The 18,509-nt window shown below is 40.5% G+C and overlaps 1 protein-coding gene across 1 annotated transcript in view; it reads left to right on the forward strand.

Moving 5' to 3' along the window:
* The window catches only part of LOC141167263 (protein tyrosine phosphatase domain-containing protein 1-like), a 63,288-nt gene that overhangs the window by 28,113 nt on the left and 16,666 nt on the right, over positions 1 to 18,509 (forward strand). The window contains exons 3-6 of the mRNA XM_073654697.1: positions 5,907 to 6,025; positions 9,915 to 10,052; positions 12,770 to 13,317; positions 13,650 to 13,781. Of these exons, the coding sequence (XP_073510798.1) occupies positions 5,907 to 6,025; positions 9,915 to 10,052; positions 12,770 to 13,317; positions 13,650 to 13,781 (937 nt within the window). The remainder of the gene's footprint in view (positions 1 to 5,906; positions 6,026 to 9,914; positions 10,053 to 12,769; positions 13,318 to 13,649; positions 13,782 to 18,509) is intronic.

Consider the following 18,509-nt stretch of genomic DNA (forward strand, 5'->3'; position numbering starts at 1 on the left):
CTCACTTTTTGGATTTTAGAAGGGCATGACATGCCTATATCTGTGTCTCCCCCTCCTTTTACTCCTCCACCTCTTTTATTTTCGCATGACTATATGTACTTGTCACTTTTCCATGTGTTAGTTATGTCTTCTGAGCAGTTTGTCTTTGTGTTTTTGTTTGCCTGCCATTGGTTTTAACGGTGTTCGAAGGTGTTCGACGAACAGTTCGACGAACAGTTCGGCGAACACACGGGTGTTCGACGAACCGAACCGAACTCGAACACTACGGGGGTGGCTCAACACTAGTCGGGAGTGAGCGTATGGAGTGGGCTAATGGGGTGATCCTGTCCTATGCCCAGCACACAATGACTGTGATACACAGCCAAGACCTGCCTCTAACAGCTGCTGATGGAGCAGAGCTCTGCCTTTGACTGTTAACCTGTTAAATGCTGCTGTCAATTTCTGAGAGCGGCATTAAGAATGCAATAGGCATATGGGCGCGTCATTTTTTGCATCTGCGACATGATTAAAGGGCACCGATGGGTTGCTATGACAGCCAGGGGTCTGACCTCCATGCATGTCATCAAGGAGCTCCACTGAAACCCAGCCTGTGGCTGGGCTTCAAAGGAGACCGTGATTTTTGTATATACAGCAATACTTTGGTATTTCTGTATATAGCACAAGAAATCAGACAATCACAGGTTCAAGTCCCCTAAATAAATAATAAATAAACTAATAAATACAGTCAAAAGTTAAAAAAAATGTTTATGAAAAACAAAAGTTTGAATCATGCTCTTTACATGCATTAAAAATAAAGATATTAAAAAATAATACACATACAGTCATGGCCAAAAGGGTTGGCACCCTTGAAATTGTTCAAGAAAATGTTTGCAATTACGCATGTTTGGTTATACACATGTTTATTTCCTTTGTGTATATTGGAATAACACAAAAAAACTGAAAAAAGGCAAATTGAACATCATTTCGCACAAAACCCCAAAAATAGTCTGGACAAAATTGTTGGCACCTTTACAAATTGTGGGTAAACAACTTTGATTCAAGCATGTGATGCTCCTTGGAGCTCAATCTTAGCTTTGTGTGTCTGTGTGTGCCACACTAAGCACGGAGAACAGAAAAAGAAGAGAACTGTCTGAGGACTTGAGAACCAAAATTGTTGAAAAATATCAACAATCTCAAGGTTACAAGTCCATCTCCAGAGATGGTGATGTTCCATTTGTCCACGGTGCGCAACATAATCAAGACGTTTACAACACATGGCACTGTAGCTAATTTCCCCGGACGTGGATAGCACAGAAAAATTGATGAAAGGTTGCAACACAGGATAGTCTGGATAGTAGATAACCAGCCCTAATCAAGTTCCAAAGAAATTCAAGCTGTCCTGCAGGCTCAGGGTGCATCAGCACAAACTATCCGGCGACATTTGAATGAAGACATAAAAAAGCAAAGACTGTAGTTTGCCAAAATGTATGTGAGTAAGCCAAAATCCTTTTGGAAAAGCGACTTGTGGACAGATGAGACCAATATAGGGCTTTTTGGTAGAGCACATCATTCTACTATCTACTGAAAACAGAATGAGGCCTACAAAGAAAATAACAGTACCTACAGTTAAATATGGTGAGGTTCAAATATGTTTTGGCGTTGTTTTGCTCCCTCTGGCACTGGGCGCCTTGACTGTGTGCAAGGCATCATGAAATCTGAAGATTACCAATGGATATTGGGTCGCAATTTAGTGCCCAGTGTCAGAAAGCTGGGTATGTGTCCTAGGTTATGGGTCTTCCAGCAGGACAATGACCCCACACATACTACAAAAAGCACCCAGAAATGGATGGAAACAAAGCGCTAGAGTTCCGAAGTGGCCAGCAATGGGTTCGGATCTAAATCCCATTGAACACCTGTGGAGAGATCTTAAAATTGCTGTTGGGTGAAGGCACTCTTCAAATATAAGAGACCTGGAGCAGTTTACAAAAGAAGAATGGTCCCAAAAATCCCATTGATAGTTGTAAGAAGCTTGTTGATTGTTATAGGAAGTGATTGATTGCAATTATTTATTCCAAAGGGTATGCAACCAAATATTAAGTTGAGGGTGCCCACAATTTTGTCCAGCCCATTGTTGGGGTTTTGTGTGAAATGACAATGCATGTGTAATTGCAATAATTTTCTGGGAGAAATACTTCATTTTCTAGAACAATTTCAATGGTGCCAACACTTTTAGCCATGACTGTATGTGGTATCACTGTGTCCAGAATCTATCAAAGTATAAAATTATTCAACCCTTTCGGTAAACACTATAAACAGAAGAAAATTCTAAATGCCAAAATCGCGTTTCTTTTGCTCACCTCAACACCGCAAATAAATGCTTTAAGTGGAATTCAAAACATATCTATCCCAAAATGGTATCATTAGTAATTGTCTCACAGCACAAAAAATAATCCCTCACACAGCTCCTTCAACCGAAAAATGAAAACATCATCGATCCAAAAAATTTTGGGGGAAAATTTCCAATTTTTTTTCCTAACCACAAAAATTAAACTGGACAAGTTTGGTATCGTCGTAATTATATTGATGAGAATAATCATATTGCCAGGTCATTTTTACCAGAAAATGTATGAGGTATAAACAATTCTCAAAAAACAATGTCAGAATTGTGGGTTGTTTTTTTTTTTGCAATTTCACGGCACTTGGAATTTGTGAAAATGTAGTAAAATGGATGGTGTCGTTCAAAAGTACCATTCATCCTGCAAAGACAAAGCCTTTATAAGTCTATGTGGATGGAAAAATAAAAAAGTTTTGGCTCTTGGAGAAAAGGGAGGAAAAATGAAAAAGCAAAAAAACAGAAATTGTCCATGTCAGGAAAGGCTTAAATGTGTATTTTCAGCTGTCTTTAAGTGCAATTCACTGATCACTTTAAGCACTCATATGGGAAACTTTAAAGAGGATATTTTGATGCTTAGACAAGATCTGAGGAAAGTTACTGAGCACATGGGGGCGGTGGAGGAGAGAGTTGGTGAGACAGAAGATCATTTACCCCCTGGTAAGAAGGACATGAAACGACTTATTCATTTTGTCTTTGGAGTATCCAAAAGTCTGAAGACCTTGAAAACAGACTACGGAGAAATAATTTTAGATTGGTTGATGTCTCAGAACAGTCGGAGGAACAAAACCCCACTGCCTTTTTGAACAATGGTCCCAGAGAGAACTTGGCAAAGATTGTCTTTCCCATCTCTTTGCGATGGAAAAAGGACGCAGTGTGCCTTTCTGCCATCTTCCAGCAAGGGCCAACCCTAAACCAGTTTTCATGAAGATCCTTCACTATAAGGACATAGATGTAATTTTGAGGAAGGCTGGAGAAATTGGCAACCTTCTGATAAATGGCAGCCGTTTCTTCTGGACTTTTCCACTGAGGTACAAAAAAGTAGGCACAATTCCAGTATATAAAAAGAAGACTACAGGTTAAGCAGGTTGCGTTCTCAATGCTACACTCTTAAGAGTGAAAGTTTTTGCCCTGGGACATCTTCCAAACTCCTTTATCTGCTCTCCATTGGCTGGATACCAATGAAAATAGACTGTTTCCCTACACATGATAAATGAGACTGTTGGTATATTCAGACCAAAAGCACTTTGTCACGATTCCTTCACTCAGTGTGGGAAGTGTCAGCTAAGCCTTCCAATCTGGGGCAGGGCATGCTGAACTGTTGGCATTGTGATTGACAGCTTGACCATACTATCTGAAGCTTGGGCTTGCTGAGCAGTCAGTATGGTGAGTAACTTAGCTCAGTGGTGTGTGCTTACTCTGTTCTTTGTGTTCCTGTGTTTGATCTTTGTTGCCAGACCTAGGACCTTGCCTTTGACCATCCATTTGCCTTGCCCTTTTGTCTTGATCCGCTCCCTTCCCGGAATTCTGACCTCGGACTGTGACCTGACTATGCGTTTGCTTTACCCCTTTGTTTATGATTAGCCCACTTAGTATCTGACTCCTGAATTCTTGACTACCCAGCCTCGCGGCTTGTCTGTGAGTAGTGAGCAGACAAAAGATAATCTGCCCTCATTAAACAAGAATTGGGCAAATAAATCATATCATTCTCCTTACTCAACCCATGTCAGGTGAGTCAGCATACTTAGGTCTCTTTCACACATCCAGATGTTTACGGCACTGGAAAAAACAGTACCGGAAATATCTGTCTCCATGTGTCCCTGTGTGGCATACATGTGGCAACCATGTGCTGCCGCCCATGTGCCGCATCAAAATCACACGTACCGGCGCCTGGGAATCAGCGGTACAGTTTGCGATGTTTTCAAGCACCGGGTGCTGGAGGTAAGTCTCATCATTGTCCCCTGCTTGCGTTGCGATCAGCGGGAGCAAGGGACAATGTTGAGAGTAGAATTCTGCTCCCGTTGTCTTCAAGTGTAAGAATAAAATAAAAAATCCTTATACTCACCTGTTCGAAGATGAAATAAGTGTCCCACGCTGTAATCCATCTGACCGATATTTCTTCATCAGCATGTGTGGTGGCTTGAGGTGACCTCTGAGGAGCAGAGGAGAATGACTCGCTGCAGCGAGCAGGCCCCTGAATTGCGCTGAGCTCAGTGAGTGACAGGACACCGCTCAATTATTTGTCCCCTTCGCTCTACTCTAAATAACATAGCATAAATATGCACATGTCGGACCAAAGCACATTCATATCTGGGACACAGAACCTGTCTCTTTCCTGAGCGGTATGATGGCTGGACATTTTCATCTTGTTTGTACTTGTGTATAATTGTTTGTACAGATGAACAAGGCACCTTCAGGTATCTTGAAATTGTACCCAAGGATGGGCAGACTTGTTCAAGTCTACAATTCTCTTCCTGATATCTTGTCTGATTTCTTTAGACTTTCCCATGATGATACATAAAGAAGCATTTCATATACAGCATGAATCCCCACTTAGACTAATATATACAGCTTGATCCCCCACATAGCCTCCTATGTACAGCATGAGCCCCACATAGCTTCTTCTATACAGCATGAGCCCCACATAGTCTCCTATGTACAGCATGAGCCACACATAGTCTCTTCAATACAGCATGAGCCCCACATAGCCTCTTATATACAGCAGGAGCCCCACATAGCCTCATATATACAGTATGAACCCCACATAGCCTCTTATATACAGCTGAGCCCCACATAGCCTCTTATATACAGCTGAGCCCCACATAGCCTCCTATGTACAGTATGAACCCAACATAGCCTTCTATAAGCAGCATGGGCCCCACATAGCCTCTTATATGCAGCATGAGCTCCACATAGCCTATTATATACAACATGATCCACACATAGCCTGCTATGTACAGTATGAGCTCCACACAGCCTCTTATATGTAGCATGAGCCCCACATAGCCTCTTTTATGTAGCATGAGCCCCACATAGCCTCTTATATTCAGTATAAGCCCCACATAGCCTCTTATATACAGTATAAGCCCCACATAGCCTCTTATATACAGCATCAGCCCCACATAGCCTCCCATATACAGTATGAGCCTTACATAGCCTCTTATATATTGCATGAACCCCATATCATATACAGCATGACCCCTACATGGTGGAATAGCTAAACCACACAGCTAGCTCCTGCTCCCGGATAGTCTCAATGCCACTGTGCTTCTCATTACTGCAAAGGCAAGACTGCCTCAAATAGAAGCATCGGAGAGAATGTCATTTAGGCCAAGGCAATAGGTTTGAACTGTTACTAAATCAGAAGCTTCTGTACCCTAGCAAGCTGGAAGTTAAGGGGCTGAGGAGTGGTGAGCTCCTAAATAATGAAGATGAGACAACACCTTTAACTTACAATGTTTGTCATGGAAGGAATAGTATTATAACTTGAGGGACCACTGAATGTGCATAAAAAAACTTTTTGTGTTTATTATAGGTATGGTATACGGTCTTTGATCAATGCACAGCATCCTTGGGAGCATGGCCACTGTGGAGATTCTCTGGATCCCGAGAGTGGCTTTTCCTACAGACCTCAAGATTTTATGGATTCTGGCAGTGAGTGCATATATGTGTGTATAGACTGTTAAGATTTTAGTCTTCGAATATTGTTCTGTATATTTTGAGAGTAAACTCAAGCTGTTACATATTTTATATATATAAATTTTGGATACTAGTGGTTGCTATTATTTAGTGATGCTTAAAATCGCACTACCCTGAATACAGTTTATTCTCTCATTGACTCTGTGCACCTGCTAACAACTATGTTTGGGAAAGAAATTTGAGGAATGCTCTAGGCAGAACATATACATTGAGTCACGCTTCATACGGGGTCTAAGGGAAGCAATGCAGGACCAATAAGATCCCTGTGTCATGGACCACTGCTCAGGCCTCGCTCCAGGTAGTGCACAATGTACAATTTTTGTCCTGAGGGTTCTTTTAGCATACTACACATTTCCACTTAATACATTTAGTAAACCAATATACAGAGAGAGAAAATACACTCTTATTAATAATATCTCACAGAAGTTTTCTTTTAATGCTTTATCCATGGTATTGTTATGTGAGCATGGTCAGAAAGCTAACACCCTCCTCCAATGAATATGATTGGAGTTATCCTGTTTACCCCTTATTTAACCCCTTAGATGCTGCAGGCAATAGAGAGTTTAATACCTGCTTGGTTTTATCGAATGGAGAATTAAACCTATATTTAGCTCCACAACACAATTGCACAATGCCAGTGGGTTCCCATGGGAGCCCTGGGAGAGCCGCTGCTGTGAGCTCTGGAACAGCAGTGGAGGTGAGCATAGGCTGTTTTTATTTTATAAGAGGGAATAAAGCAATACACAAGGAGATATCCGAGTAGAACAACCCATTTAACCTCTTAAATGCTGCTGTCAATCTCTAGCAGCGTCATTAATAGCGCGCAGCCCAGGGGAGCATGTTGTTCTGACCACCCTTCAGCTCCCCTGATGTGTTGCTATAATGGCCAGGGGTCTGCTCAAGAACCCCTTTCATGACATCACGATACTCTTGTAAATGCCAGCTTCTGGTTGATGTTCATAGGAGGCAGTGATTTTTCCAATATACAGCAATACTGTAGTATTGCTGCATATAGTACAAGTTATTAGACAATCACAGGTTCAAGTCCCCCAAGGGGACCAACAAATACAGTAAAAAAATAAAAAAATGTTTTTAAAATAGGAAAAAAATAAATAAACAAAAGTTCGAATCACCCCCTTTTTCCCCATTAAAAATAAATAAATAAAAAATACACATATGTGGTATCTCCACATCTGTAAAAGTCAGATCAAAATGAATCAACCTGATTGGTAAATGCTGTAATGACAAAAAAAATCAAATGCTGGAATTGCATTTTTTGACTGCCTCAACACTACAAAAAACTGCAATAAGAGGTCAAAACATTGTATCTACATCAATGTAAAGTTAAACATTAGCTCACAGCTCTATTGACCGAAAATTTTAAATGTTTCGGGTCTCATAAAATGGTGACTCAAGCAAAGCAAAATTTATTTATTTTTTACAAATTTCTAAAAAAAAATTTTACCACTTCAATAAATAAATAAAAACTATGCATGTTTTGTATCTGTGTAATTGTACTGACCTAGAGAATCATATTTCCAGGTAATTTTTAATGAATAATGAACGCTGTAAATAACAAACAAAAAGAGCAATTGAGGAATTGGGCTTTCCAGTACATCACATGATGAAATAGATGGTGTCATTCGAAAGTACAGCTTATCCTGGAAAAACAAGCCCTCGTATGGCTATATCGATGGAGTGATTAAAAAAGTGATGGCTCTTGAAAGAAGTGGAAGAAAAAACGGAAAATTGCCATGTCAGGAATTAATTAACAAGCATAATACATTGCATGAAACATATATGGTAGGACTAAAACAAATCTAAGAAAACTTTTCCTTTTACTCAGGCAGATAAACTTCTTGTATCAATACCTCAGACCTCACACTGATCCAAAAGATGTTTGTATGAACAACTGTTCGAACATTGTTCATTCACTTTTCTGTTATTGTTGGCAGCACATCCCTGTTTACATGAGTTCAGCTAAAAAGAAGAGCACCAGTCAACGCCATTTCATGGGGAAGATGTATCAACTTAGGTGTTCATTTATTTCACTTACAGGAAATAAGTGAGTTTGGTAACCCTCAGGCCAGTTTCTTCACCACAGCAATCACTCCTCACGTGAATAGCAACTCCACCCCGAGTTACTGCCGATGAACATCTCCACTACCTCAAGGTGGATCACATGTGAGTGCTCAAAATGGATTTATAATAAATCACATATAATAAAATTATAATAAATAAGGATTTTTTAGGTAATTTATTAATATTATATGTTTTTTGGATATTTTGGGTATTTAAACAATGGGGTGATAGAAAGAATAAGTTAATAGGCTAATGGGACTTCTGGGGCGGGGGGTAAGTGATGGTTATTTAAGAGGATTAGTTGAATACTTGGCATGCCTGAAGAAGGGTTAATCACGAAACGCATAGTTTTTACTGTTGTTTTAAAGCATTATAAATCCCTTTTGAGTGGTCCACCTTGAGGCAGTGGAGGCGTTCATCAGCGGTATCTCAGAGAGGAGTTGCCATTCACCTCAGGAGGAGTGAAGGTTCAGTGTGAAAATCAGTGCTTACCAATATGAAAGTGTGTCTTGTACGGGACTTCTGCGGTGAAAGACCCAACCTAAGGATTACAAGATTCACCAGGATCAGGAATAAGGCGTTCTCACCCCCCCCTGCTGTGTAAGTGAAATAATTCAACACCCAAGGTGTTATATCTTTCCCATGAAATAGTGTGGGCTAGAGCTCCTCTTCTTTCTTTTTAGCTGAACTTCTGATTACGCTTCCCAGGGCAAACGGTGTGAACGTTGCAGGCTGATTCGTTGCAGTGAAGGCTTGTTTTTTTGTATGTGGGTGGCTTTGGTGCCACTCTCAAAGTACAGGTCATATTTATACATTTTTCATTCATTCCAAACATCCGATTGGAAGTGCTATGTGTCAGAATTTTTTTGGTTGTTCCCTTATTTGTTTACATGAGTAGATGTGTTGCCAGCCAACAATAATTTGTAGGCCCTTATAAATGATGTAGTCAGCCAACAAATGAGCATGTGGGCGTGTTTGGGCCACTGATCAGGAATGAGACTTTGTTACCTGCATCGAGATGATCTTCAGCCTTAAAAAAAATGTAAAAAGAAGGGGTTAATTATTGACTGTGCTTCAGTTTGTAACTAAGCAAATTGTCTCTTCAGAGAGGAAGAGGACTTGAACTCCAGTGCCACTTATTGGAAGCAGCAATCCCAAAAGTCTAAACTGATCCTTTAACTAGCTTTACCACATGACTTATAATAAAAGCCAAACGAGACACTTTATTGGCAGACACGTGTTTTGGGATGTTTGCATCTCATCAGTAAAAAACAGGACATCTGAGTTCACTGAATGACAGTTCTCTAACAGGCGATCTAAAGGGTAATGTCCCTTCTTGTAGGGAGCGCCAAGCTGGCATAAGAAAACTTATAGGCCATGCAATGCTCCCTGGGCAATTAAATATGCAAATAGCCTCTTCAGAGAAGAAGAGGACTTGAACTCTAGTGCCACCTATTGGAAGTAGCAAGTCATTATCAAACCTTTAATGAGTCGTAGCACATGACTTGGTATAAAAGCCAACCCAGACACTCTATTTGCAGAGACTTGTTTCAGGGTGTTTGCTACTACTCAGTGTAAAGCAAGAGGTTTGATTTGGCTGAATGAGAGGCCTCTGACAGGGTCAATTTGTAAGTAGCATTACAAAACATCCATCTCATTGCTCGTTCCATTTCCTATTATCACCACAACATTTATGTTTGCCATTGCCAGGATCACGTTTCATACTTGATTTGTCTCCAACATACCACTTTGTTCTTTACAGTCTCCTTCTATAATTTTGGACTGCCTGACTTTGGGGTAGTTCCTGTGCCAAGAATTCTGGATGCCATGAAAGTTATTGCATTTGCTCTGCAAGAGGGAAGGGTAGCTGTGCACTGCCATGCAGGACTAGGCCGCACAGGTATTTTTTGTTGATATATACTACATGTATTATTTATAAAACTCATGCTTTGTATGAATAAAAAAGCGCATTTATGGCTGCCTATCCGTTAAATATGGCTAAATTAACATTCATTCTGTTGATCGGTATGGGTTGCGATAGTCCATCAGTATAGATTATTTTTAATCTGTGTTTGGAAATAAAAGTACCCCTACAATTTGCCGTAACGGTCTGCTTAAAAGGAACAACACAAAATGACTGCCAATCTGTAAACATTCACCAATCGGCGGTCATTTAATAGTCTGTTTACATAGGCAGACCGCAGTAAATGATGCACACTAACCGATTAGTAAATCGTTCAGTGCACATAGGCTGCCATTGTTCTTGGTTATTCGAGTCCTGTTTACACAGGATGATACACCATTGAAGATGATCTTTTGCGCTGCACAAAAAATAATTTCGGCCAATGTACAGTATTTGCGTTTTGTTCATTCATCGGGTGATTAACAGCCTGTATACTCTGAAATATTATTGTGAAATGACCATTCTTAAGATTACTCCTTTACAAAAATCTTTCAGTGTAAATGCAGCTTTACAGAACTACATTGTAGAAAATAGGTCAGTAGATATCCCAGTAATGTGGGTGTTACAGTTATTGAGGACCGATAGCCAAGTTTCTTTTCACCCAGATGTGCTCTATCACAAATTTATTTGGACAGGATGACCCTGGAAGTCCCTTCCAACTCTAACATTCTATTTATTTCGTGTATTGTTTTTAAAGGGAACCTATTATGTGAAAAAATGCTACTGACCTGCAGATATGGGGTTTATCTACAGGTTAATAGCGTTCTGAGCTTGCCCGATGACCGTACTTAGAGCTCCACTACCAAGAGGAAATTACCGTAGCTTTATTCCCTCTTGGTGCATGCTTGGTATGGCTGAGAAATTCAGTGCAAATTCCCACATACTTGTTTTGCATCTACTGTATCTACACATCTACACCCTTCTCTGGCTCCTGTAAAGCCAGAGCTGTCACGAATGAAAGGGAGGCAGCGATAGCTGAAAAAAGAGTAAGTGGGAAGGTGCACTGGAATGCTTGGCCACGCCAATGTTACAATAAGCACCTGTACTGTGCTTAGTTTGAATAGTCATTTGTGCTGACAGATACTGGTTAAGTAATGTTAAAGAACATACATGGAGGAATTTACAAACCTAAATTCAAGCCAAATTTGTATAAAATGTGTCGTATATATTTATGTGCTTAAATACTTTTACCTAACTAGACAGTTTAGATACAGTGGCTTGCGAAAATATTCACCCCCTTTTGCATTTTTCATGTTTTGCTACCTTACAACCTTGAATTTCACTGTTTTTTTAGGGTTTGCATCAGTTCATGTAAAGAATATGCCTACAACTGTGAACATCCCCCTAAAGTCAGTACTTTGTAGAGCCTCCTTTTGCGGCAATTACAGCTGCAAGTCGCTTTGGATAAGTCTCTATGAGCTTTCCACATTTTTGCCACTGGGATTTTTGCCCATTCCTCAAGACAAAACTGCTCTAGCTCCTTCAAGTTAGATGGTTACCTCTGGTGAACAGCAATCTTCAAGTCTGACCAGAGATTCTCAATTGAATTAAGGTCTGGGCTTTGACTAAACATTTACATGTTTCCCCTTAAACCACTCGAGTGTTGCTTTAGCAGTATGCTTTGGGTTATTGTCTTGTTGGAAGGTGAACCTCCGTCCCAGTCTCAAATCACTGACAGACTGAAACAGGTTTTGCTCAAGAATATCCCTATAATTCGCACCATCCCATCCATCTTCCCCTCAACTCGGACTATTTTTCCTGTCCCTGCTGTCGAAAAACATCCCCACTGCATTTTGCTGCCAACACTATGTTTCACTGTGGGGATGGTGTTCTTGGGGTGATGAGTTGTGTTGGTTTGGCGTCAGACATAGAGTTTACCTTAGTGGCCAAAAAGTTAAATTTTGGTGTCATCTGACCACAGCAACCTTCCTCCATACATTTGAGCAGTCTCCCACATGTATTTTGGCAAACTCAAAATGAGCCTTACAGTTCTTGTATGTAAGTAAAGGCTTTTTTCTGCCCACTCTTCCTTCAAGGCTACCTTTATGGAGCGTATGCTTTATTGTGGTCGTATGGACAGATACTCTGGTCTCTGTGCCACCTCTCTGATGAATGCCCTCCTTGACCGGGCTGAGAGGTTTGATGGGCGGCCCTCTCTTGGCAGGTTTGTTGTGGTACCATGTTCTTTCCATTTGATGATGATGGATTTGATGGTGCTCCAGGGGATCATCAGAGATTGGGATATTTTTTTATAACCCAACCCTGTACTTCTCAACAACTTTGATTCCATAAATGTAATTTATGCCTAGATTTTTCTCACTTTACTTCCTCAACTTAGACTATTTATTGCTGGTGCATCACACACAAATTGGATTACACAAATATTTAAACACAGGTTGCAATGTAACAAAATAGTTAAAAAGCCAAGGCGGGGTGAATACTTAAGCAAGCCAATGTAAATGTTTGGATAAAGGGGGCATGGCACAGGACAAAATTGTGCCATGCTTTTGGCACCAAATATTGTTGTGAACTAAGCCAACCAAGTTGTTGTCAAAGAGGTGGGTAGCTTTTGGCAAGATGTGCTAAATCTGTCTTCCAGTGTAAGCAATTCTAGTGTTAATATCTGTTTTATTTGCACACATTTTTTCTCTCAGGGTTGCTTATTGCATGTTACTTGATCTATGCATGCCGTGTCAGAGCTGCAGATGCTATACGTTTTTTGCGTCTACGCCGCCCTGGGTCTATACAGACAGGATCCCAAGTTTCTCTTGTTTGTGATTTTGCCAAATTTCTGTGTTCACAATGGACGGTTTTCCCCAAAGCACCTCCTGGTTATGTTGCTTTTACCTTGCCTCAGTATCTGGTCTGCCAACGACACCTTCTTCATGGACAGGAAGCTCGGAGTTTGCGCCATCTTCCAAAGCCTGTAGTACTTATATGCCGCAGATTGGCCCAGCTGGCAGGTGGGAGGAGAGCAAGAGGACCATGGGTAGAATTGGAAAGAGAGACTGCACATAGACTTTTACGTCAGGTCATTGTTAAAGCAGCAAGTGATCGTCAGTGTAAGAAGTTTCACTTACCAATTTGTGAAAGTGAAGACGTTGAACAGGAAAAAAAAGGTAAAAAGAGACAAGGTCTCCTGCAAAGTCAGATCAGCTGTGACACAGGAATCCTGCAACTCCTGCTGACAAGTGACACAACAGTAAGTAATAAGACCGTGGCCTTACATATATGGCAAGGACTTATGTATGGAGCCTGCACAGCAACATCCAGAGTTCCTCTGATTCCATAATATAGAGCGATAGACACTCTGCATGCTGCTTGCTGCGTTCTACATCTTTATGGCTCCTTATTACTCATTCATAAGAAGTAATTCTACTTAGAATGAGTACCTCTATAATCCCCATAACAAACTAGAAAGCTTTATAGGCACATTATGGCCTAATAGTCTTGTATAAATGCCATGCTATGGTAAAGTACAACTTGAAGGTTGTCATGTTTTAGTGCATAACATATAATTCATTCTTTACTCAGGTGGATACTGTCAACAATGGGCTGTGTGAACTTGATCTTGATAAAATGTTAGGATCTGAAGCATCAAAGCTAATAGTTACTGAAAATATACCGCACATCTCTAATTGTACACTGGAAAATAATGGGGCAAAGGTAAGTTATGCCCACTATGTGGGTAAATCACTTCAGAGAGTTCTCAGAAAAACATGTCATTAAATGTCCTTCTAAATATTAATAAGAAGTTAGGTAGTTATGGTGTCACTAGGTGAAGATGTAAAGGAAGTGACGGTGAGTGTGTAGTATACACTCACCTCGATGCAGGACTGCGGCACTGAACACTTCCCGTTCTGTTCTCCGAGCAGGTTAGGTTAAGTGAAGAGCTCGTCTGCAAGGGTGCAGTGTATTGGGGGGTGCCGAAGCAGAAAAAAACGAACATATGGCCCATTTCATAGAGAATTTAGAAAAAAAATTTTATTTAACAGAATCTTACTGTACAGGGTTTAAAGTGACGCGGCATGTGTCAAAAATACATACAGAGTTTTAAAAACATACTTAAAAACAAACAGGTATCACAAAAGTGTAGGTGTCACATCCAAAAGGTATCTATAGTATTACATCCCTAAAGATATAGACTGGATGGATAGGGGGAGTGTGGACAACCAATCCATATGCAAACAAAATTCAGTCCAAAAGACCATATATATATGTATAGCTCTCCCTACCCCTGTTCATCAACAATCACCAATGTCCATCATAATTACCTTCGTGGAGTGAAGCCCACACGCTGCGTGGTTCCCCGATGCGCGTTTCGGCGCTATTGCCTTCCTCAAGGGGATGGCTCTGACTGAACATCAGGACCTTTAAATATGTTTTGCGCTCATTTCCTGGCCAATGGGGCAACAATACCGCCCCCACCGGAAATAAATGGTCATGTGATCATTGTCATGGCAATACACGACGCTACCCAGTAATACACTGCGACCCGGAAGTGACGCAGAGTGCGTCGCCGTAACCAAGACAGCAGACCCCAGCGGCATCGCAGCAGCGACGCTGCCCAGGACGCCAATGGAGTCAGATGTGTAGGGACAGCAACGCACCTGCGTACAGGGTTTTATGGTAACGCACTACTCATATCACAATAGACCACTACATATAGAGATCGCACCTTGGAAAAAAGGGGGTCAATAGAGTGTCATCCCATGGTATTACCAAGGATACAAAAAGAGTATATTCTATAGTGACACATCTCATAATTCATAACTAGTGACACATATCATAACTCATAGTGTGTATACATCATAGAGTAATGCATATATCTTACATTGCTAATAACATCCCATTTCACAATATATCTGTGTATATAAAATACACACCGATATATATTTCATATAACACACTACCCCAATCCAATGAGAAATTATATAGAAAAAAAGGGGGGGGAAACATACCCCAATTGTACCTAGATTTTCTCAAATCCTTCCACATCACCATTAATACGGGATAATATTTTACAATTGTAAATATAGCTAGATATGTTCATATTTTTTACATTTTTATATATAACCCCATCGCCATTTCATAGGGAACAATATTTTACAATTACAAGAGTCAATATTACGTTCTTATACAGAAGTCAATGGCAAAGGAACCTTCCCCAAATAGCAACCAATATGTAGAATATGTATACACACATGGAAAAATGCACATAACATAATATGATAGAAGACCATTAACCATAGATTTAGATTTCTTCATTTTACGTATTGCACAACTTCCGACTTGGATTGCTATGGTGTAAATTTCACAGATGTGGCATGCAGATGTCTTGTCACGATAATCCCATATATAAAGCACACAAAGATATCATCATGTTCAACCAGAACCATAAAATCATTCAAATTCATTAAACCTGTTAGAGAATACATATAATTAAAAAAGAAAACCAACAACCACCTTAGAAAGAGACAATGCATGCATTGATGGCACAGGTACTCAGATGTAATAACAGGACTGGGTTTCTCAGAAAAGGGGCGAAACTATTGTTTTCATTTAGGCCCCTAGGATGTAATGTTTTGAGGGACCAGATCCACCTTGTCTCCATACGAGCGAGTCTCAGGGAAATGGAACCACCCCGTATCCCCACATCAACCATGTTAATCCCTCTTACTTCCAATAATTTGGCGTCACAATTGTGGTGTATTTTAAAGTGTTTTGGTATCGTCTTGAAAATGGATACATCATTTTGTTCCGATGCAGCCAATATCCCCAAGATATGTTCCCTCACTCGTGTTTTGAGACAACGTGTGGTCATCCCAACGTAGACCAGACCACACGGACATGTGGCATAATATATCACATTACGTGACACACATGTGATATGTTTTTTTATTTTATACACATGTTTACCTGTAGAATCAACAAAAGTGGTGCTTCTGATCACGTTGGGACAGGCCACACATCGGCCACACGGGGTACACCCCAAACGAACACCAAAATTATCTATAAACGTGTGGACCCTACCGCCCTCATAATGGCTGTGAACCAAGTGATCTCGGAGATTTTTAGCATGACAGAATACGATTGTGGGTATTGCTGTAACGTATTTAGCCAATATAGGATCAGCTCTTAGAATTGGCCAGGCCTTATTCAGGGCATTTCAGACTGCTGGTATATGGGAATGAAATGTGGTGATGAACCTCACCACATCATTCTCTTTTTTATTATTGTCACGGGATTTATAGAGTAAATCATTGCGAGAAGAATGTCTTGCCCGATTGTAGGCCTTCTTTACCATTCTATGACTATATCCGCGTTCATAAAAGCGTTCCCTCAATTCCTGTGATTGTACCTCAAAGTCCTGATCGCTGGAGCAGATCCTGCGAAGACGCAGAAACTGCCCCACCGGAACAGACTGAATCATATGTAATGGGTGGGACGAGGAAGCGTGGAGAAGGGTATTAGTGGAAGTAGTCTTCCTAAAAATATTAGTTTGGACGGCATTGTCTTCACCTCGCATCAAGCATACATCTAAAAACTCAATTTTAGCCGGATCACATGTAAATGTGATACGGATATTCAGGGTGTTGGTATTTAAGTCTCGTATGAACATCTCCAAGTGTTCACGTGAACCCTGCCAGATCAGCAAGATATCATCGATGTACCGCGTCCAGGAGAGAACGCGGCCCATCGGTGACCCCTGATCTGGCAGGGAGAGGTCCTTCTCCCACAGCCCCAGAAAAAGGTTAGCATAGGAAGAGGCAAAGGCCGCCCCCATAGCAGTCCCCTGGAGCTACAGGTAGAAGTACCCCTTGAAAACAAAAAAGTTATGGGTGAGTGTGAACTCCTATAGTTCCAACAACAATGCCTGTAAATCAATAGATAGAGATGATCCCCTTAGAAAATATTGAGTAGCACGTAGACCATCATTATGTCTAATACTGGTGTACAGCGACTCAACGTCAGCTGTCACCAATATAGAGTCAATCTCTACACTGTGTTCCAAATTATTATGCAAATAATATTTTCTCAGATTTTCCCAAATTACCTATATGAATTGCAGTCATTGTAATTTTCCAGTCAAATAACTATTAGAGTACAATTGAAAGGTTTTTGTACAAACTGCCTATGATAACAGTATATTTTTAAAAAAATAAAAAACTCAAACTGCACTCAAAATGCATATTCCAAATTATTATGCACAGCAGAGTTTTCAACCTTTTCATTTTAATAAAGAACAAAAAAATGGTCATTTTTGAAATTATAAGCATTAGCAGGTTATTACAAACTGAAATCAAACCGTTTTCAACTCAAAACTTTATTCTAGGTGATGTTACATTTGCACATAGGACCCCTTGTTCGAAAGGAGCTTCTGAACTCTCTCGTCCATTGAAATTGTCCGGTTTTGGATGGTTTCTGATTTAATTGTTTTGCATGAGGACAGAATACCCTCCCAGAGCTGTTGCTTAGATGTGAACTGCCTCCCGACATCATAGACACTCCTTTTGATGATGCTCCAGAGGTTCTCAATGGGGTTGAGGTCAGGGGAGCATGGGTGCCACACCATATGTTTGTCCCCTTTTATGCCCATAGCAGCCAGAGATGCAGATATGTTATGTGCAGCATAGGTGTCGGCAAGCGACCAATGAGTGTATGGCATCACACCTCCGGATTCCAAAGCATGAAATATGTTTATATGCCCCCAGTATGGTCACTGTCAGCTTCACGATTGCCCAATTATTATTATTCTCTGCCACCACCGGCCAGATTTGAAATATAATACAGGCCTAGTCAGATGCCTGCGTTCTGGTAACGTATATGGCTTCGGGGGAGGGAACGATTACAGGACAAAAGAAACAACTATTAAATTTTTATATTGAATCCAAAAGGGAGGCAGTGTTATAAAAAATATGCAAGATTTTACAAATGGACATTTACAATACAGAATAGACTGTTACATAAAATAAACAGGATTACAGAAGAAACTTACTCTATACAGTTCGCAGGGACGAATCAGCATAGATGGAGGAGGGGCTCCCCAGTTTGATTTGACTGTTATCGAACGAAATCCGTTGCTTATAGTCTCTATACTCCCTTGGCAAAGAATATGAATCAATCTTCAGTTGTCTCTTTTATGCTGAGGGGGAAGATCTGCCCACACCCCCACTGTGCTGACATCATGGGGGCTGGTCTCCAGCCTGCACATTTTATTTAAGATACCTGTTTTTTGGGATAACTTTTCGCTGGTTGATCCCAGAAGCCCAAAAATGATACCATATTTTCTATTATGATTTTACCTTCATCTAGAGACCACTCATGGAGTAGTTGTAATCTGTTATTTTTGTTACTTTTGCGCCACAGCCCCCTGGAGGTGCTTATTACTAT

This window comes from Phyllobates terribilis, unplaced genomic scaffold, assembly GCF_046119375.1.
Source record: "Phyllobates terribilis strain yellow unplaced genomic scaffold, ASM4611937v1 Scaffold_11__3_contigs__length_659146591, whole genome shotgun sequence".
NCBI classification, from domain to species: domain Eukaryota; kingdom Metazoa; phylum Chordata; class Amphibia; order Anura; family Dendrobatidae; genus Phyllobates; species Phyllobates terribilis.